At 40.9% G+C, this 22,481-nt stretch overlaps 1 protein-coding gene across 1 annotated transcript in view; it reads right to left on the bottom strand.

Moving 5' to 3' along the window:
- Positions 1–732: 732 nt before the first annotated feature.
- Positions 733–22,481, bottom strand: part of Lix1l (limb and CNS expressed 1 like) — a gene marked incomplete in the record, with an annotated part of 22,050 nt that continues 301 nt past the window's right edge. The window contains 6 exon segments of the mRNA XM_013509354.1: positions 733–1,515; positions 2,381–2,458; positions 2,723–2,818; positions 8,999–9,139; positions 13,948–14,111; positions 22,349–22,481. Of these exon segments, the coding sequence (XP_013364808.1) occupies positions 1,273–1,515; positions 2,381–2,458; positions 2,723–2,818; positions 8,999–9,139; positions 13,948–14,111; positions 22,349–22,481 (855 nt within the window).

Genomic DNA, 22,481 nt, shown 5'->3' with positions numbered 1-22,481 from the left:
GTTTAGAAAGTGCACTGAACTTACAGAAACAAGGGGAAAATATACCTTACTACATATAATTCTCCAAAAAGTTCTCCAAGAGAGAATTTTGTAGTTTTACTGCAGATAATTTCTCTCTTACTTCACCCAAGAGAAAGGTGGGAGAGGACAACCGTATCAGAAACACAGATAGCAGATCATTGGTTCTTTCCCTTCCTGCAGTCTTCTAAAGTTTCATTGAGGAAGTTGCATAAAACCAAAGTCTCATCTAGTTTTCCTAACTCATGCTCAAATAATGAATGTGAAGAACAGGGAAGGAAGAAACAGACGAGAATCTAAGGTACACATACATCTAAAGGGGTAGACAGCAGCAACTTAGTGGAAGTGAGAGGACCTTGGCCCTTACTTGCTGTGTAGAATAGCTATTGCTTCCACAGAGCAAAATGATGGGGCGTGGTGCGGGGCGTTTTCTCTCCACAAAGCTCTGGGTGGGAAGGTTTAAATATGAGGCTTAATTAAGCTGAGCAAGCAGGGGAGAAGTGAAAAGGGAACACTGAATGATAGCATCAAACTTGATTCCCTTCTTATTGTAGAGTACATCTAGCAGTCTGGAATGCTGGAATGGTGTATATAAGCCCCAGAAGCAACTTAGATAATAACCCCATGAGTTATGTTTAGAATTCTCTTGTTCCCAGGCAGCTTCTCAGGAGCAATTTAAGAATTTCTTACCACAGCTCTACTATCTTCTGTGTAATAAGGTAAGAAAGCCTCAAAATAAAGGAGCTTTTGGAGGCAAAGAAGAAGTAAGGAACTAGAGGGGAAAGAAAGGATACCACACAGATCCAGCTTGAGATAAACCAAAGCCAAAGGCTTCTTACACATACCCTGTTTGAGTACAAGAGAAAGCAAGAATGAAGTTGAGGGTGGGGCATCCAGTCCTCCTCCAGTCTACTGTTCTTTTAAAAGAAGGAAATAGCATATGAACACTTAGTCAATTAGGCTGTGCTGCTGAAATGACTAGAGCCTTTGTCTGGAAGTGTAAGAGCCAACAACGCTCTAGAGACAGACTACTCTTTCTTGTAAAGTGGAATGGAGATGTTTCATTTGAAACCATCCCCAAACTGGAAGTTAGAAAAGGGATCTCTTAGTAAATAGGAATCCAGGTATAGAAGTTATACATATATATTTTTTAAAGTATAAAATTGAGAAATTATATACAGAAATCATCCTAAGTCTTAGAAAGGAGACATACAAAAAGGGTGTGGCAAGGATGGGGAACATGAGGAAAGGTGCCTAGCAGTTGGAGGAATGCATATTGCCCAACTGCCCAGCAGCCAGCATGAGAATATCTTTCTTCTCCTTGTGAAAGCGCAGCTCCTTGCCTGCCAGCCGAGCTTCATCCAGCTCCCGTTCAGTAGAGGCCAGCTCTCTAGACAGTGCCCCTGGCACACTCTGCTCCCGGCTCACCCAGTCCAAGGCCATTTGGTGGCGAATATCATCATCCAGGGCCCGGTGTGAATAATGAGCCAACACCTCCTAGTTGGGGAGGGGAACGCGAAGATCACTGAGAAGGTAAAGGTTCATGTCATACCACACTGATCCAACTGGAAGTAGGTACTCAAAGCCTCAGAGTTCTAACTGAAATCAACAGCTTTCTTTTATTTATTTATTTATTTTTTGTCTTTTTGAGACGGGGTCTCGCTATGCAGTTCAGGCTGGCTTTGAGCTCACTTTGTAGCCCGGGTTGGTCTCGAACTCGCAACCATCCTCCTGCCTCAGCCTCCCAAGTGCTAGGATTACAGGCTTGCGCCACCACGCCCAGCTCAACAGCTTTCTTACAAGGAACTTCTTAAAAGAAACTCCCTGGTAGGGAAGCATGGCAAGCAAAGTATCCCAGTGAAGATTTAAATAAGAAAGATTATTGGGGTGGAGAGCCCCTTAAAAAAAAAACTTTTTTTTGGAGACAAAGTCTTGCTATGTAGTTCAGACTAACCTTGAACTTGCTTATGTAACTTAGGCTGCCCTGGGTTACATACTCACAGTGATTCTCCTGCCTCAGCCTCCCAAGTGTTGGGGTTACAGGTGTGTGCCACCACACCTAGCCCCTTTTAAATATTGAAATTAAGGCTTTAAATATTTATAACCAGATGACCATATGCTTGCTTATTTCTAATATAACAGCTACCTCAAAGTAGTCCTTCCACTGGCCGTGGTGGCACATGCCTGTAATCCCAGCACTCGGGAGACTAAAGCAGCAGGATCATTGTGAGTTCAAGACCAGCCTGGGCTACAAAGTGAGCTCAAGGCCAACCTGAACTGCACAGTGAGACCCTGTCTCAAAAAGACCAAAAAAAAAAAAAAGTCTTTCCACACTATTCCCATAGGCCATAAGATCTCTTACCTGCCGAGAACACTGTCTTTCCCTCATGGCTTTAAGGCTGCCATTCCAGTGCAGCAGTTGAAATACTGTCATTAGCTCCTGGGGGAAGAAGATATGAAGTACCATGACAATGATTTTTATATTAGGAGACTATCAGAATGATATGGAGAAGAACTTTTTACAAAATGTATCTGCAGAAGCATCTCTAATCATTAACTCTAATATGCCCTTGGAGAAAGGAAGGTATTTGGATTTTGAAAAATATTCTAACAACCTTCTTTCCTTTCCTTTTCAGTATCAGTGAGTTACAAGGTATTAGGCTGACCCAGGTGATCAGAGCCAGGGGAGTAGGTGGAACAGTACCTGGAACTCCAACATAGACTTGCCCTTGTTAGATTCCAACATGAATCGGAAGGCACCAATTCCCGTATTTGGGTTGTCAGCTTCCTCCCTGTTGCCCTGGTAACAGAGGACCAGAAAAGACAAACAGATGTTCAATCACCATTATCATTGTGAGCAGCACTATTCAGTGGAAATATAATGTGAGCCATATATTTAAGTTTTCTAGTTGCCACTGTATAATAAAAAAAGTAAAATTAATTTTAAAAAGCATACTTTAATGAAATATATTCACAATATTATCTTTCAGCTGTAGTCAGTATAAACATTTTTTCCCCATTACTGGGGATTGAATCCAGTGCCTCTCATTGACATACATCCCTAGCCTCCTTTTTTTCAGTTTTTTGAGGCAGATCACACTATGTAGAGTTCAGGCTGACCTTGAACTCACTATGTAATCCAGGCTGGCCTCAAATTTGCAATGTTTCTCTTGCCTCAGCCTCCCAATGCTAGGATTACATGTGTGTGCCACCATGCCTGGTCCCTTTTTTATTTTTTTATTGTGAGACAGAGTCTTGCTAAGTCAGTAAGCTTGCTTCAACCTCCAAAGTGCTAAAATTACAGGTATGTATCACTATGTCTAGCTCTGATTTACCCTGTTTTACAAAGGGGAAACACTAAGGCACAAAGAACAACTGAGATTCACCCAAAATAAAAGACTGAGTTAGGTGTACAGGATCAGACTAGCCTAGAGAACAACTGAGCATTTGAAAAGGAAACTGTAGGAGTCATAAACATGGGGAAATCTCTACTTGGGCCTCCTGGACATTTGCCTAGTATGTCTTCTATTGTCTTTATGACCTTGCAGAGGTGGACATAATGTCCAACCTGCAAACCTAGAATGTGCAAAACACAATCTGATATAAAAATTAGGAGGATGGATCAGAGCTCCTGTTAGTCATGTGGCCTTTGGGAGTCATTTAACGTCTCTGTTTCTTAGTTTCCTCATCTGTAAAATAGGAATAATCACAGACTTACCTTATAGGGTTTTTTGAGAATTAAATACATTTTCTAAATTAAGAAAAAATTAGTGAGATACCTGTGGTCTAAAAACCAATCATATAAAATATAGGTGCTCTACTGTACTGGACCTGGTGTCCAATTACACAGTTCAGATCTGTCCTGGGACTGGTAATGTTTTGGTGACATTTGGTAGTGATTTTCTCTCTGGTTTATTGGGGATAATTCCAGACCATGAAGCTGGCTAGAGCTTGCAAACTAGAGCATCTCCTGGTTTGGTAGTGACCCTTTTGTCAATCTGATCTAAATCGGACCAAGAAACTCCTGAGAAGAGAAGGACCCAACTTTCTCAGAAGTTGCCTGCTCCTTCTAGCCAGTTCCGTATGTTCCAAAATGCCAAAATAAGCACTTTATTCTGCATTCTTTGAAAAGGGTACTGGCTAGAGGTGAAGAGCCATCAGGCTATATCCATAGTTAGTTTTATCGTGGAACTCTTCATGGGTATGTATCACGGCTAAAATAACCCCAAGTACTTAGTAAATGCACCACAAATGTTAGCTTCGTATTCTTCTTTATTGTTACTCTCCTAGAATCAACTGTCAAAACTGCTAAAGATCAACCCAAATTATTTGTGGCTCATGAGAAACAATCATGACACACATGTAATTAATTTTTGTGGTGAAGCAAAGTCCCAAGATTTGGATTTAGAAGGAAAAGCTGGAAAAGCTTGTTTTGTTTGTTTGTTTATTATTTATTTATTTTTTGTTTTTTTTCCAGTACCGGGAATTGAACTCACAACCTTGTGCTTGCCAGGCAGGCACTGTGCTGCTAAGCTAAATTCCCAGCCTGTTTTGTTTGTTTTTTTGAGACAGGATCTCACTATATAGTCCAGACTGGTCTTGAACTTACTACATAGAGCACCCTAATTTCAAACTAGCAGTGATCCTCCTGTCTCAGCCTCCTGCGTGCTGGGATTACCATGTGTGCCAAAGCACCCAGCAGCTGGAGGGGCTTTAAATGGAAGGAATGAAAAAAGTAATCTTCAAAATTAGGTTTTAGGGATCTGAGGCAAGAACCTTTTCATTTTTGACAGTAATTCTTCAACATAATTTAGTGTGTCCCAAATGTTTCCATGATATGACAACATAAAGTAATGGTCATGTCTGTATAGCCAACTAGGATATACAGAGGAGGCTGGTGGTGACCAGAGTGATTTCAGGCAGAGAAGGCCAGCTGCCCCAGGCCTTCTCCAGTCTCCTGAAGTTTAGAGGATTCAGTATCATTGCACACCTACAACTTATCCTACACAACAGTAGCATGATCTATCAGTAAGAAAGTTCTGCATCATGATTCACACGTTTACAGCTACGATGGTTAAACCAATTCCATTTATTCAACAAACATTTGCTCACACAATACTGGACAAGTAAATTAGGATATAAATGTAAGGAAGTTAAGAGATAATCTTTTTTTTTTTTCCGGTACCGGGAATTGAACTCACAACCTTGCACTTGCCAGGCAGGCACTTTGCTGCTGAGCTAAATCCCCAGCCCCGTTAAGAGATAATCTAATGCAACCAACTTATTCCACAAATGAGAAAACTCAGACCCACTGAAGCTAGGTGATTTGTCAAAAGACACAGTACAATTTAGCCTCATTTTCAGTACCTTTAGAAACAAAAAAGTAGCTGGGTATGGTGGCGCACACCTGTAATCCCAGCACTCAGAAAGCTGAGGCTGGAGGATTGTTGAGAGTTTGAGATCAGCCTGGGCTACAAAGTGAGCTCAAGATCAGCCTGAACTGCATAGCGAGACCCTGTCTTAAAAAAAAAAAAAAAAAAAAAGTAAGTAATGTGGGCTTCACTCTTTATCCACAGCTATGACCAAATGAAAATTGTTCTTTTGGTGAATGGAAATTCCACTGGGAAACTGAAGAGAAATCCATTAAATTCTCAAATCAGGAGGGTTAATCAAAGAGGATCAGTGGAACTGAAACACTAACACAGGTTCCCATTTTTAAAATACTTTGTAAGAGACACTGCTGAGAACTCATCCAACATCTTTTTTTTTCTTCTTGACTGTAGAACCTTGTTTAATGATCACCCATCTCTCATCTACCTCAGAAGAGAGTGACTTTATTGCAATTTGTGAACCCTATTTCTCTTTGCCACTGATTTAAGATAGGAATTTTGTTTCTGTTGTTTTGCTGTGCAGTGCTGGAGACTGAACCCAAGGCATGCTAGTCAAGCACTCCACTGCTGAGCTACATCTTCCCCCTCCCCCAACTTTTTTGAGGGTACAGGATTGTACCCAGTGCCTTTGCACTGAGCTATATCGCCAGCCCTTTTAAAATTATTATACTTGAGAGAGGGTCTTGCTAAGTTGCCCAGACTGGGTTTGAAATTGTTACACTTTTGCCTCAGCCTTCCGAGTAGCTGGAACAGGCACGTATGGCTGCCTGGTTTAAAGTGGGAATTCTAGCAATGGGAACTTGAAAGAAGATCTTGTGGGAGGACTTTGGGGAAAGGATTCCTTACTAATAAGAGAAGATGATAACCTCTTTCCTGTATTTAATATCTAAAATTCTGTAACCATCTTGCACTCTGAGGGGAGCCAATGCAAAGATAAAGCCAATATCTAGGAGACAGCTGAGTGGAGAGATGGAAAGAATCTGGACCAATAGATGATGACATTCTTTTTCTTTTTTTCCTTCTGTCTGTCTGTCTGTCTCTCCCTCCCTTTTTCCCTCCGTCCTCTCTCTCCTTCTCTTCCTTCCTCTTCCTCCTTTGCTTCCTTCCTTCCTTCCTTTTGTTCTTTCCTTCCATACTCACTTTCTTCCTTGCTTGCTTGCAGTGAGGTCCTGCTATGCTGTCCAGGCTTCCCTGGAACTCTTGGGCTCAAGTAACCCTCCAGCTTCAGCCTCCCAGCTCTCTGGGACTACAGGTGCATACCACTATGCTCAGCTTTAGATGATGACATTCTCAACCTATGCAGTCAGCTAGCCCTGAAAGCTGCCCTACTTCTGCACTTACTGTCATGTTAGATAATGAATTTTCTTCCTTTATTTCCTTAAGTCAACTTGAAGTGAGATTTTTTCTGTTATTGCATCCACAGGTATCTAAAGAGGTATCATGTGCTAAGTGCTTAAATATCTCTTTTACCCAGTAACTCCATGTAACATAATTTCTATCCTGTTTGCAGATGAGGAAATTGACACTTACTTGTTCTAAGTATGTAATTGGTAGAACCATAATTTCAGTACAATGAATTAAGAGCCCACGCTCATAACTACTGCACATCCTGCTTTCTATAACCGAAATTAATATTTGACTTTATATCATCAGGTGACTTAACAGTGGCAAACGTACTTCCTGATTTTAACTGGGTTTGACTAAAAAAATTTTTCCCTAAATATGCTGTTGATTAGGGCAAGGAAAAATTGGAGAAAAACAGATATGTTCTCAGTAAGAGAGGGAAAGCCAACTTATGATTTAAAGTGTTCAAAAATTAACACATGAGGGCTGGGGATTTTCAATGGCACAGCACCTGCCTGGCAAGTGCGAGGTCATGAGTTCGATTCCCGGTACCAGAAAAAAAAATTAATTAATGAAGTAGATAAATAAAGCAAGTTAGTATATGTAATTGTGGCTCTACCGCTTACTCACTATATCACATTAAACAAAACTTCACTTCTGGGATTAGTCTCCTTATCTGGAAAACAGGGGTAAAATAGTACTTACACCTCATAGGATTGTTGTGATGATCAAAGGAGATCAAGTATATGTAAATCACTTAAAGAGGTGCCTGTTCACTATGGTTATTACCATCATCATCATCATGATTTGAAAAAGCAGATGTTCTTTTTAAAATAAATAAATAAATGACCCTTCCCATTCCTAAAAGGGAAAAAAGACAAGACACTATAATAAAGGTGCTCTCTATTAATAAGATGAAGTAGTGGAGGCAAGAGACAAGTAACAATAAAGGCAGTCATTTTTAAAAATGACAGCTCTTGCCAGGCTCAGTGGCACACACGTGGTACACACCTGAGGCAGAAGGATCCCAAGTTTGAATCCAGCCTAAGCAACTTAGTGACTTAGAGACCCTGTCTCAAAAAGATAAAAAAAAAAAAAAAAAGAAAGCTAGGGATGTAGCTCAGTGGAAGAATGCAGCACTGCAAAAGAGAAACAAACATCAATCAATCAAACAAACACACAAAAAAAACAACAATCCAGCTCTTATGAGCTCCCTCTCTCACCATGTGATTCCCTAAGCCACCTCACTGGCAAGAAAGATATCAGATGTGGGCCCCTTCACCTTGGACTGTAATCCCGAGTCAATAAACCTCTTTTCTTTATAGCATTTAAAAAATTATATCTATGTCTTTATCTATACCTATATCTATATATTCAGCAACAAAGAAGAATGAAATCATGCCATTTGCAGGAAAATGGATGGAATGTGAGACCATAATGTTAAGCAAAATAAGTCAGACACAGAAAACTAAATGTCATATCTGGGCATGGTGGTACATGTCTGCAGTCCCAGCACTTTGACAGGCTGAGGCAGGAGGATCACAAGTTTAAGCACAGCTTGGACAATTTGGCAACTTAGTGAGACCCTGTCTCAAAAAGGGGGGTAAGGCCCTGGTTCAATCTCCAGTACTGCAAAAATAAATAAAAATTAAATTTAAAAGTAATTAATTGATTAGTTAATTAATTACATTTTAAAAGAACACTAAGAGACTAAAGTTTTAAACCAAAATTACCAAAAGCAAAATTGTGAGAAACCACTTTGAAGATATTAATATGTAATACAACAAGCATTGTTAATTTCCTACCACTATGTTTGTAACTCTGTATTGTTTGTATTGTTCTTCTGTAAATGGTTGTCTGTCTGTTAATGTTTTCCTCATTTTATTTTTAAAATTTAAAAAAAGCAAAATTGAAGCTCAATGACTTGAATTTCTGGATAGCTCTAAAATACCATAAATCTTGAATTAAAGGTGTGTGGACACCAAAGAAACACAATTAAAGAAAAGAAAAAAAAAAACCACAATCAAAGAGACAAAACAACAAAAAACATATAAAACCCAGTTACAGAATTAGAGACTGAAAGAATTATAAAATTAAAGACTTGAAATGTGGCACACATGATGCAGAAAACTGACAGAATAAACAGAAAGAACAGAGATGTAGACAAAAAAGGAAGTAAGCGCTCATGCTCTGCAGCCAGTCCTCCCACCCTTCACTCTCCCTCCTTCCACCTCCAAGTTACTTACATTGAAAGATGCCAGGGCCTCAGAGACACTCTTCTCGATGAACTCGTCAGTGATTCTTCGGGAAGGATGTTCATTGAACACAGAATTCATTAGAGCAATCTTTGCTGCACTCCTCCGGGCCTCGGCTTTTGTGGGGCAAAACTGGGGAGGGAAAGAGTGAGAGTATGTGTAGATGTGTGTCTGAGAGAGAGGCAGGAACAGTGGAAGGGAAACACTTGTGATAGAAGGTATTTGGACACTTTTTGAATATATCAGTTATGTTTAACACACTTTGAAAAGTTTTTATTGTACAATGGTTGGGGTTTGTGGAAACAGTCTTGATTCAACATCCTGAAGTCATTAAGGAACTGGAGACAGCTACAGCTCCTATGCCAAATTGAATACAGAATAAGGAGGGCTGCTGAAGTCAGCACATAACCACTGGACATGAAAAATACCTCTGTTTAAACTGTCAACAGAATTAATTACTCAAAAGCCAGATTCTGGCCAGCTTGCTGGAAATCTGTATCTTGTTCTCTTGTTCTGCAGACAGGCAAGGTTTTCTTTGGATTTCTCTACATAACCCAAGACTTGAACAAAGCTATGTTTAGGCTGCTTCTGCAGAGGAGGCCTCTGGTCTCCATCAGAAGCACCCTCTGGATCTTAGCCTTTACTTTTAGCTGTGAACAGGCAATTTACCAAATAATGCAGTGAGCCAAAGCAGCTCTCCCTCAACAGGGTCTAAGTCTGAAGAAGAAATTTATAGTCTTCCCTGCCCCCTTCAGTGGAAGCAAAAAGAAGAGGGAAGGAAAGCTGACATGAGAAAAGCAAGAAAAAAATTAAAATACAACGCATGTCTTCACTTTGTATCTGACATAGATGTCATAGGGCAAGACTGATTTTCAGTGTTTTAAATCATTCAACTTAAAATCCCTGGTCACCAAGCATTCCTTTATAATTCCTCATCACTGGCTGCTTCAAAGGCCTCTGTGCTCTTTGTCACTTTTGATTGTGTCTAGAGGAAAGGAAGAAAGTCATACTGTAATTTCAAAAAGTATAGGATATATTACACTATTTAACCATCCTCACTATCAATAATACCTAATTTACTTTAGCTTACAGTTCTCTCAGAGACAGCACTTGGAGCTTGACATTTTCTTTCTTCTTTTCTTTTTTTCTTTCTTTCTTTTTATTTTTTTGAACTTGACATATTAACCCTAAGTCCTTTTGTTTGTTTTGTTTTGTTTTTTGAGACAGGGTCTTGCTATGTGGTTCATGCTGACCTTGAACTCACTATGTAGCCCAGGTTGGCCTCAAACTCACAGTGATACTCCTGCTTCAGCCTCTCAAGTGCTGTGATTCCAGGCATGTGCCACCATACTCAGCCTTTTGCTTCTTTAGTTTCTCTGTTTCTACTTCTCTATTGCTAGTCTGCTATCCACTCTATAGTGCTATTTCTGAAAAAGTCACATGTGAAAAAAACCACCAAGAAAAAATTCACTTGCCAAAGTGGGTATAAGGGGAGCGCTGACCCTCGGGCCGGCCCCCAGCCTAGCAGGTGCCCGGGAGGAGGGGCTCCAGTGCACAGGAAGCTGCGCGGCGGGGACCCTTGGGCTTCAGGCCGGCTCCCTGCCTCGCAGGCACATGGAAGGAGGGCCCCCAGTGCCCGGGACCCATGGGGCAGGGAGCGCTGGCCCTTGGGTCGGCCTCCAGCCTAGTAGGAGCCTGGGAGGAGGGGTTCCAGCACACGGGAAGCCACACGCAGGGAGCGCTGTCGCGTGCCAGCCCTCAAGCCGGGTGCTGCCACTCAATTGAGAACTACCATGACACAGAGAAACAATGACACAATTTGCCCACCATGCACTGGCTGCAGATGCCCACCCACGGATGTGAGTAAATCATTCAAACATGGAGAAACCCCTGGGAATACATGGCACACAACGGGTCACTCTTGTTTCTGCCGTTGAAAGCCAGAAAGGTCCACAGTCAGTGGAGGAGCAGCTGCTGAACAAGGACTCGGAGAACATGAGAATACAGACTAAGCCTGAGGAGTCAGAGGTCCTGTGGACTGGGGTCATGAGAGCCGTTCGGAAGCTGTAAACCAGGAGGACCTTGCAAAATACCTGGGGAGACTCCCTAGAAGCCATTCTTCCCCTGTCAGTACAGACTGTGGTGGAGCCCCGGAGAGGTCTGCAGCAAGATTCCTGCTGCCTGTGCTGACAGTTGGGGAGAAGACACTAACTAACTGGTCGTGGGGTCCCAATGCGACGGGAGGTTGGAGAAAAAAAGCTACAAAGAATGGCTTTTGCCCCAGAAGGCTCACTTGAGATGTTAGTAAGAATTGCCTCCTCATTATTCTATAGCCATGACAAGGAAGAGGCCAAGGAGAGAAAACAAAGAGACTGAGAAAAAGCAGCTGCTTTTGCTATAGCACTAAGAGAAACAGACCCCAAGTCTGATTCCCGGGGCCCCAAGAAGAACTCGAGGACTGCATTCATCTGCTATCACTGTTAAAAGCCAGGCCACCTCAAGAGGAACTGCACTAAGAGGCCCCATGGGCCATGCCCTGAATGCAAAGGTGACCACTGGAGATCAGTCTGCCCTCTGAAGCGGAGGCCCCAGAGATCAGACCCATCCTACCAGTTAGTCCAACAGGAATGAGGGCCCGGGGCATACTCTGCCTTCTCCCTCTGGCCAGACCATCATCCCCATGGAGGAGCTCTGGGTAATCATGACTATGGAGGAACAAGAAAACAGCCTGTTGCTAGACACAGGTGCAAGTCTCTTGGTCCTTCTTTTCAATCCTGGCCTTCCTTCCAGCCATCACACCTCAGTGACAGGAGTCACTGGTGAGGAAGTAATATGCTATATTTGACAACCCTTAGGCTATAACTACTTGTTAGATCCTTCTTGCGTATCTCTGTCTTCCTGAGAAACCACTTTGAAGATACCACCATGTATGACAGCAGCCATTGATATTTTCTTACTAATCTGTCCATAACTCTGTAATGTCTGTATTGTTCCTATTCTATTTCGTAAATGGATGCATGTTTATTATTATGTGTTTCCTACAACAACCATTGAGAATAGCTAATGACTATTCAATAGGTCACTCATGTATAGCTCTATTTATTTTCTTTAGAAGCCACTTTGAAGATACCAAAGTATAGTACAACTATTGATAATCTCCTACCTCTTTTGTTTGTAACTCACTATTATTTGTCTATTTGTTTTCCTGAGAAACTATCTTGTAGATAACAATATGTAAAACAATAACCATTGATAATTTCCTACCACTTTGTCTGTAATTTGGTAAGCCCCCCATTACTATGTTATCCTTCTTTTACTCTTTAAAATTTAAAAAAAAAAAAAAAACAAAAAACAAAGTGGGTATAAGATACATAAGCTAGCAGAGGCCAAGACAGATAATTCTACTCTTTCAGGAAATAAATCAAATGACTATAATGGGTCAATTATGAGCACCATCATAAAATTACCAGACTATCATTGAACACTGTGATGAGGTGAGAGAAAGAAGGAAAAATCTTATTCTCTAATAAGAGAAGGCATGAACATTTAGTCATCCAGAGCATACATTTATTTCTGTGAAACGGCTGAGGTTCTGAGGAGAATCTTTTAGTCACCTGATGTGAAATGAAGCATCCTCAAACTATTTCCCTTTGAGGCAGGAGCTGAACTTCAGTAGCTCTCATTCGTACAACAGACATACTAAGTGCCTACTATGTGCTGGGCTCTGAATTGGGTGGGAGAGATTTAATACTGAGTAAGAAAGTAGACTCAGCATGTGTCTACCTCAGCTCAAACCTCAGCACTTAAAAAAACAGATACAATCTCTGCTTCTATACAGGCTAGTCCACTTGGAGAGACAAACAGTTATGATAAGCTATAATAAGTGATGTGATAGAGAGATTCAAGGCACAGCACTAAAGAAGCACAAAGCAAGGAGGTCTAATCTTGTCTAAGGGTTATATAAACCATATGAAAATCTGAACACATATATCTATTATCTTCTCTAAATTCTCTCTCTTGTTTTTTTTTTTTTTTTTGGTTTTTTTAAGACAGGGTCTCATTATGCAGTTCAGGCTGGCCTTGAGCTCACTTTGTAGCCCAGGCTGGTCTCGAACTCACAGCAATCCTCCTGCCTCAGCTTCTGGAGTGCCAGGATTACAGGTGTGTGCCACCACGTCCAGCTTATTATCTTCTCTAAATTCTCATTTAGACTAAGTTGACATTTCAGAAGGGTGATTTCCTTTCTACAATGTAAAAAATAGATTTTATTACCATATTCACACTACTGCATAATAATTTCCCACTGCCCCATAATAGCAACTATTCTTATCATCATAAGTCTTCCATAGAATTGTAGAATGTTAGTAACAGAAAGACTTTAGAAACAGCATGATCTAGGGCTGAGCACATGGTTCACTGGTAGACCACTTGCTTAGTATTTTCAAGGCCCTGGGCTTGATCCTCAGTATTGCAAACAAACAAACAGAAAAAGAATGTAATCTATTTCAAACATTGCTTTCTTTATTAACTCCCTAGGAAACAATACTGGGGGACATGGAATATTGCTGTAGGACCTCAAGAAGAGACAGCAGGCAGTTAGAATGCAAGGACAGAAGCCAGAGCAGAACAAGGCAAGCTGAAATACTAAGCAAGTGAATATTCCCTACTGGTAGTCTGATATACTACTCAAGAGCACATTCATAACTGCTCAAATTCAAAATGGGTCTGAGTTTTGGCAGATGGAAAGAAAAGCACACTACTGAAGTTCTTTCATGATCTACTGAGCTTCAGATGCTTGCCAGAGTGAATTTTCTCAGAATTGGTTTAGGTCCTCAAATATGTAATTTCAGCAGAGATATACAGTAATGATGAAAGCAATAGAAAAAGTCCTTATTGGTACCTAAGCTTCTTGTTTACTACTGCTGCCTCACAACTCTTACCTGAAAACTCCCAAAGCAACTTCCCCCAGGCAGGGTGACATAGCAGACATAGGGAGGGCTGTTGGAAGGAACCATCTCATAGACCACCAGAGCCCCATTCTTCAAGTCGGCCCCACGAGACTGCTTCATCTGCCAGAATTCCTGCAGTGCCTCCACCACGTTCACTAAAAGAAAAGTAGTTAAGTTCAGCAAGGAGAATACCTGCAGGTGGCACTGTGTTTCAGTGTGATACCAGTAACCTTAGCCTACATTTAAGAGTCCTTTAACTCCATATCCGTCAATATTTAACAACATTTAAATTAACAAACCCAGACTGACGTTAATTGTATAGGAAGACCACAGTATGCATGCCCTCCTCTCTCTTTACTAGTTCACACTTTGATTAGTCCTGGACACCAAAGGAAAATAATTTAAATATTGGTGGCACAGTTTCCAAGGTCAGCAGATCATTATCACCACCTAATGACGTAATTATTCCTCAGTTGGTCAGCTGGCCTAGGACAATATCCTTTCACAATAAGTACTAACATTTATCGAATGTAGGTACCGAATTGTATGTAGTATTTTGCCCATTTGAAAATAAACTTCGTGGGGTGTAGTGGCACATGCGTATAATGCCAGTACTTGGGAGGCTGAGGCAGGAGGACTGCCACAAGTTTAAAGTCTGCCTAGGCTACGTGGTGAGTTCAAGGCTAGCCTGAACTACACAGCAAGACCTGTGTCTAAATAAATAAATAAATAAATAAATTTATAATGCAGGTACTTTTGTTATCCCCATTTTACAGATGAAGGAAATTAGACAAAGAGGGTTTAAATAATTTGTCCGAGGCTATAGCAGCTAGAAAGTAGCGGGATAAGTATCAAACTCAGGTAGTCTTAGTTCCACAGCCAATAATCTTAAATCAGGACTGTCTTTATAGCAAGAAACCTTGACAGATGAGGTGACGTGTCCCTCTGGGACAAAGATGAAGCCTGCTTACTGCTTTTTACAAAATTACTGCTTACCTTCTTAGGCAGGTTCCCTAAGCTCAGGGTGTCTCTCTTATGATGTAATCCATAGCCTGGGCAAGAATCCACCTGAGCCCTCTGCATCAGACTTGAGAGGCAAGGGGACCATATGATGCTTATGCTATTTGCTATGCTATGAACATCATATGTTCTTTTATCTCTGACCCAGAGATCTCTTGACTAGCATCTATGAAATAGTAATTGGCTAACGTATTACTTGTAAGGAGGGTGAAGTCCAGCTCCATGCCTGATACTGTATTCAATCATTTCACAAGTAGGTATTGAGTACCTACTCTGTGCCAGACTATGTGCTAGATTCTAGGTTACAATAGAGAGCAAGAACATGCACAGCTCCTTTTGTTTATATAGCCTACAGTGTAAAGAGGTAGAAAGACAGTAACAAAATAATAATAAACACTTATGTATATGTACCAATTCCCCATGATGAGTGTAATCATGTACTGCAAACATGTATTAATAGAAATAAAAATTTAAAAATAAAACATACATAAAAGTTTAACTGTGATAAATATTATAAAGGAAGAACAGGTAGCAGGATATGTAGGAGTACCTGACGTAGGTAAGAAGGTCAAAGAAAGCTACTGAGAAGTGGTGCTATCTAAGCTGAGGTATGAGTAGGAATTCAGTAGACAAGAGGTGAGAGAATAGTGGTCTGAGCATAAGGAACAGCATATACAAACGCTGTGATATCAGCCACTATGGTGAATAAAGGGACTAAATGAAGGCCATTGTGGCTACAACAAAAGAGAAAGTGAGGGGAAGTATAATGTGAGGTTGCAAAAGGAACAGGGACAGGGCGGAGTGTGCCTTTTAGGTCATAGTAGAGTACTGGCTTTATGCTAAGACAAACAGGAAACAACTGAAGGATCTTAGAAAGGATAAGATCAGTTTGCCTTTGGAAAGGATCATTTTGACTGTAAGGTTCCAAACATTCTGTCTTTAAAGCATCATATGAAATTATCACACATGGTCTCTGGTATCTTGCGACACAAACTCTCTCCTACTCTTAATTACAACATGTTACATTAGTTTAGGTCTGTCAAGAAGACACCAAGATGGGCTAGATATGCAAAAGGGTTACTGGAGAAGTAGAAGTCAGGGAAAACCTCAGATCACAGGGAAGGTCTGACACATGTGGAAGGGGGAAGGAAGGAGGCTTAGATGCGCGTCTCAGGCTTGGTCAAGCCAATAGGAAGTCCTAATTACAAACAAATTCCACATCTCACCACGATATACAGGCATTGCTATCCCCTCTGTGCTTAGTCACTGTGGTGGCAATGTACACCAAGTGTGGCCTCAGTATATAAGGGGTGATTAATCTACAAGGGCAGCAGCTGAGATTGTCAGTCAGTTATGCTCACCAAAGCAAGAGATCCGATTAGTGCATTTTCATTAAGCCAAAATTTGAGCACTCAATAGGTCCAGACCACTATTGCAGTCATTAGGGGTGCAAAGAATAACACACAGTCCCTGTCAGCAAGGTGTTCAAAATCTAGTGGCTAACAACAAGTTATCTCATCTGCTCTGTAACTAAAACAGGACCTCATATACCAAGCCAGAGTTTGAAAAGCAGCATAAGCTCTTTTCTAATGCTCTGTATTTAGCTGACTTTTTAGACTGTTCATTCTTCTACTGAAAGACAGCATGAAAAGGAAACACTCTTTCCCACCCTTGGTTTTGGCAAGGATTCTTCAAAGGTCACTACTGCCCACGAAGTTTAGCCATCTCTGTTCTTTCCATTGAGATCTTTTCGGCTCCAGTTCCCTCTTTGAGATGATTTGGCACAATGCACTGGGTGACAGCTCTCCTGACACGCAAACAACAGGGAGAACAGTGAAATAAAGGAGAAGGGGAGGACAGCACCATAATTGGGATGGTCCTATTAAACAGCATATGTCCAGTTAGTATTCAGTTAAATGCCTCTTGGCACAAAGCATAGGATTTTTTTTTTTTTTTGTCTTTTTGAGACAGGGTCTCACTATGCATTTCAGACTGGTCTTGAACTCATTTTGTAGCCCAGGCTGGCCTTGAACTCACAAGGATCCTCCTGCCTCAGCCTCGCGAGTGCTAGGATTACAGGGGTGCAACACCATGCCAGGCTAGGATTATTTTTTAATTAGTTAAAGCCAAAGAAAATGGGGGGGTCTATTTCAGAAATATGAGTGTGAAATGAGAAACCAGGTCAAGAGAAAAGCAATTAATTGTGATCTGCATTTTAAAATGGAAATAGAAGAACTTTTACTGCTGGAGGGAATTTCAGACATCATCTTATACTAAGAAAGGGCAGATGACTCGCTTAAGGTCACACAGCCATGACAGACCTGGGGGGATTAATCTGAATATCCTGAAGCCAATGTTCTTTCAAATCCAGAAAACTTAATTCAGGGACTAATGTCTAATCCATGGTTGGGCTTCATGAGGGTTAACAATCTGCCTCCAAACTGTTAAATACAATTATATGTACATATAGGGGCATGGGTACCCATTGTTTTTTAAATCAGATTTTCAGAAAGGAACCATGGATACAGTGATTCGCATAAAGATAATTAAAGATGACTGAGGTGGAAGGCATGCACATTTGACAGATATAATTGCTTTCTGAAAATCACTGACAGATGCTGGGCTGAAAGGAACAAGAAAGTGCTAATACCATGATGTTGAATAACAACCCAAAAGAGAATACTTTGGTCTTTACTGTTAGAAGAATATTTAGTGGAATCCTATTCCACTACAAATCCTTTAACAGAAATGTTTGATATGTTAAATAACACATGGAGGCTAAGAGTGTATCTTAGTGGTAAAGCATATAGTTAGCATGCTTAAAGCCTTGGGTTCAATCCCCAGCACCAAAAAACAAAAACAAAAATTAACAAATGAAACTACAGGAAAAAATTACATCACAAGAATAATGAAAGAACCCCAGCACATGCTTGTAATCCCAGCACTTGGGAGGCTGAGCCGGAGAACTGATGTGAGTTCAAGGCCAGACTGAAGTACATAGTGAGAGACCACATCTAAAAAAGAAAGAAAGAAAGAAATTGAGAGGTGAGTAAAAGGGCTCTCTTTTTTTTCTTTTTTTTTTTTTTTTTGGTTTTTCTCCGGTACCGGGAACCGAACTCACGACCTTGCGCTTGCCAGGCAGGCGCTTTGCCGCTGAGCTAAATCCCCAGCCCCAAGGGCTCTCTTTGATAACATAGGTTTGTTAGAATAGGCTGAACCAGCTTAATTAAAGTTATTACGGAAAATAGGGAAATTGGTTAACAATATTTTACCTGATATTTCAGTTTCTTAAAGGCACCCATGAAGAGCCTATAGTGCACATTCTCTTTGGAAGAGAGTGATATGAAGTAACAGTAATTTTAGTAGAGGACTATGGTAAACTTTACAATGACCCCTGTCTAGATGGTCATATCTAATCCTTGGAATTTGTCAGTGTTACCTTATTTGACAAAGACTTCACAGTTGTGTTTAAATTAAGGAATCTGAAATAGGCAGATTATCCTAGGTTATCTGTACGGGAGGGAGCTCAGATCTGATAAAACAAAGAGGAAGCAAAGACCCCTACCACACAAGCAGAGAGGAGAGATGCTATCGCAAGTCAAGGAATGCAAGTATCAAGGAACAGATTCTTCCCCAGAATTTCTGGAAGGAAGCACAACCTTGCCAATACCTTGGTTTTTAGCCCAGCAGCACTGGTTTCAGATTTCTGGCCTTTAGAGCAGTGGGAGGATACATCCCTGTTGTTTTAAGATGTCAAGTTTATGATAATTTATTACAGAAGCCACAAGGAACTAATATGAAGATTAAGCCAACATTTCTAAAAATTGGAAATATTCAGACTAATCAGATTAACTCCAATCACTTATAGGAAAAGAATCTGTCTGTGCTAGTGAGGAAAAGGAATAACAAAACAGAAAATATTCAAGATTCATTTATTCAAACTAGTGGAGTAGCTGGGCAGAACCTCCAATCACATAGCCATACTGTAACACAAAAGGAGAGCAAAGATTAAAAAACAGGTTTGAGGGCTTGGGGATTTAGCTCAGCAGCACAGCGCCTGTCTGGCAAGCACACGGTCATGAGTTCGTTTCCCGGTACTGGAAAAAAAAGCCAAAAAAACCCCCAAAAAACAGGTTTGAAGCAGGAAATGTTATCAGTTATAAAGCAAGGAAAGAGACTTGCTCAATTACACCAGTTTAGGGATGGCTAGATGTCAAACATGAGAAGTGACTGTTTGCCATGTGGGAAAAAGGGGCAAAAGAAATGGCAACATTAACAGTATCTATTATATGTGCAGTTTTCAAAGCACTACCAAATGTATAATAACAGCTGCTCATTGAGTACTATGTGCTGTGTGCTTTACACTCATTATCTTATTTAATGCACACAAAACTATCAAGACAGGTACTATAATATCCATTTTATAAAAGGTAAACAGTTGAGGAACAAGACACACATGGCAGAACCAGGATTTAGAAAGAATATTCATTTGGATTCAAAGCCAAACAGCTTTCTCTTGTACTATTATTTTACTTTGTTGCACCATTAATTTTCACACATGCTCTGTAAGACAGACTGTGGGCTCCATCAAGACAGGACTAAATATCTGCCTTGTTTATCACTGCATCTGGCAATCAATAAATATTTGTTAAGTTAATAAATGGAACATATGAAGCACAGGCAGATTAACTAATCTGCCCAAGATCACACAGCCACTCTGACCAGTCTGCTGGTTCCAAATCCTATATAGTATAAATTCATTAAGACCCAAAGGCACACTGAGCTACATATTCCTTGGGCAGTGGGGGTAGGAAGAGATAAAGGACAAACAGGTGAAATAATAGAAGTGGCATGTTACTGTGTTTTGTTTTGTTTTTTGGTATCCAACACAAGTAAAGGTAAATTTAAAGGCTATACTGGAAAAGGTAAATTTGTAGTAGTTGAGAAGAAGATGAAGGATGTGAAGCAAAGTTTATGTGTCAAGCATTGCCTTATCAGGCAATGATCTGGACAGAGACCAAAGTAAATTATACTCAGGGGAAAAGAGCCATCCCCCAAACACCATGCCATCAGTCATGAGTATATGGGTACTGCCAACGGCAGCTTTGCCTATTAATCGAAGCAGAATAAGTGGTTCCATGTGGTGAAGAACTCCTGAGCCAAATCAGCAGAGATTCTGCTTGCCTGAAGCTGGACTATCTGCCAAAGTCTCTTAAAGTACTGGCTGGACACCCAGACTGGAAATGAGAAACTCAAGAATAATGAGGACTGTGATGGGAGGTGGGGAGGATGTGGGAGAGAAACGCAGCATCTGAAGCTCCACTGATTGCTCTTTGTCAGCACAGTCCTTTTGTTCCTTCATTCTTTCTAAGGAAATGGAAGCTTTTCCAAAGTACCAGGTTTAGAAGCCAAACCAGAGGCTCTCCAGGTTAACACAGACAAGAAAAAGAGTATTCCTCTATAACTTTAACAAATGCCTATAAGCTTCCAAGAGGAAGAATTCAGATTTAGGGTTACCCACTCCTAGCCACTACTATGCCCGGAGGTAAAGACTTTCCCTTGGTCTTGACTTAAAGGTTGAGGTTGACAGGCTGTCCATCAGTAGCCTTGTTAAATCTTTCAGTTAGCCAGGGATATAGCTCAGTGGCACAGCGCCTGCCTGGCAAACACAAGGTCATGAGTTCGATTCCTGGTACAAAAAAAAAAAAAACAACTTTGAATTAAACTGACAAATAACTATTTGTTCAGGAAGAATTTCAAAATCATATCCATTTGTATTCTCAGCACCCTGAAGAATGCCTCCAGAGTTTAAACTGAAGAATGAAGGAAAAGCTTTACTTTGTGGTGCACTGTAATCCAAGCACTCTAGCACTCTGGGAAACTGAGGCAGGAGGATCACAAATTCCAGCCCAGGCTAGGCAATTAATTTAGTAACTTCACACAGCTCTGCCTCAAAAAGGGGCAGGGGGAAAGAAGGGAAACTAATGGTAAATTAATGAGTAGGTACACAGCAAAATGGGTCTATAAATCTGTTTTTATTGGAATCTTTGAATTTACACCATCAGAATTTAAGAGTGAAGAACATGAGACATGTTCTTTTTAGAGAAGTATGAACCAACAAAACTGAGATTATAATAATCATTTAAAAGTACTAATTCTATGTCAGCTACAATATCTCAATTAATTTACATCATAACCCTTGAGGAAGCTCAAGCTCAGTAAGACTAAGTCCCTCCTGAAAGACAGACTGGGCATGTGACAGAGATCTCTAAAGCTTTTTCATTACACTTTCTCAAAAAAAAAAAAAAAAAAAAAAAAAACCTTTACAGAGAAAGCTCCGCAACTTTTCTCTGTATTAAACTATAAAGTTAAAGCTATAGTTACTTCTGGATCAAGCAGAACAGAACAGAAGTGATGTCTTGGAAATTCCAGACTTAAATTCTAAATTCCACACCCTTCACTATATAGTCCTTGTTACATAAACTAGTTTACTAGAACTCAGACAGGAAATTCTACACTGTTTAAACAAAAATAACAACAAAAAAATCCTCACATTCCCCTTCCCAGAAACTGGACATCTTTTTTTGAAAGCAGGCATTTTTCAACTGAAGATTTCTAACTGAAAAAGGGTTTCTACCTGGCTCATTTCCACAGAATTTTAACATTGAGAGAGCCAAAGCTTGGGATTTATCCTCAGTTCCTGGGTAGGGGCCAGGAAAATACAGCCAGACAGATAGAGAGACGAGTTGTGAGGCTCCATACTAAAAAGACACCAAAGCAAGGTACTGAGTCACAGGAAGTTAGTGTGGGCTCAGTGGTATGGGTCCAGATTTGGGCACAATTATGAGTGACTTGTGTACGCGCTACTTAATTCCCTAGCAAATCTGAAGCTGCACTGGAAATCTGAAAGTGAAGATAAGTAAAGAATTAAGTCAAGGTTAAGGACAGAGAAAAACTTTTAAAAGGGGGAGTCTAGGAATTGCCGAGATCAGAAAGGAAAGATTGAGAGGGCCTGGATGAGAGAGGTCTTGAATCTGAGATAATGGCAGGATCCCACACAATAGGGACCGGTTCTCAAAGGCAGAGATGCCAGGTCACTAGTAGCTACATGAATAGGTTGGAAGAAAAAAGGACTGTATTTGGGGGGGAAAAAAGGATCCCTGGAGAATATATTAATAACTCAATGAAGGGGAGAGAATGGGAAGCTTAACCGTGTGTAAGAGCGTGTGCGTCTGTGCGTGTGTGCAGCCCAAAAGGAAAACTCCCCAAAAGGAAATGCATGTGAGGGCTGCACGCCAGGAAGGCGCTCGAGGACTTATGGGAGCGAGGCTCCTTTCAGAGGGTGTCCGCGGGAGCCAGACCTCAGACTCACCTCGGCCATAGCCCTGCGTGTGCTTGGCGAAGCTCCTGACCACGGCCTCCACCGCCTCGCGCAGCACAGCGGGGCTGCCCGCGGCGCCAGGGGGCAGGGACAGCCCCGGGGCCCCGGACAGGAGCAGCGGCGG

This window comes from Chinchilla lanigera, unplaced genomic scaffold (genome assembly GCF_000276665.1).
Source record: "Chinchilla lanigera isolate Chin_1 unplaced genomic scaffold, ChiLan1.0 scaffold00167, whole genome shotgun sequence".
Classification (NCBI taxonomy): Eukaryota; Metazoa; Chordata; class Mammalia; order Rodentia; family Chinchillidae; genus Chinchilla; species Chinchilla lanigera.
This window is presented reverse-complemented; position numbering and strand designations above follow the sequence as displayed.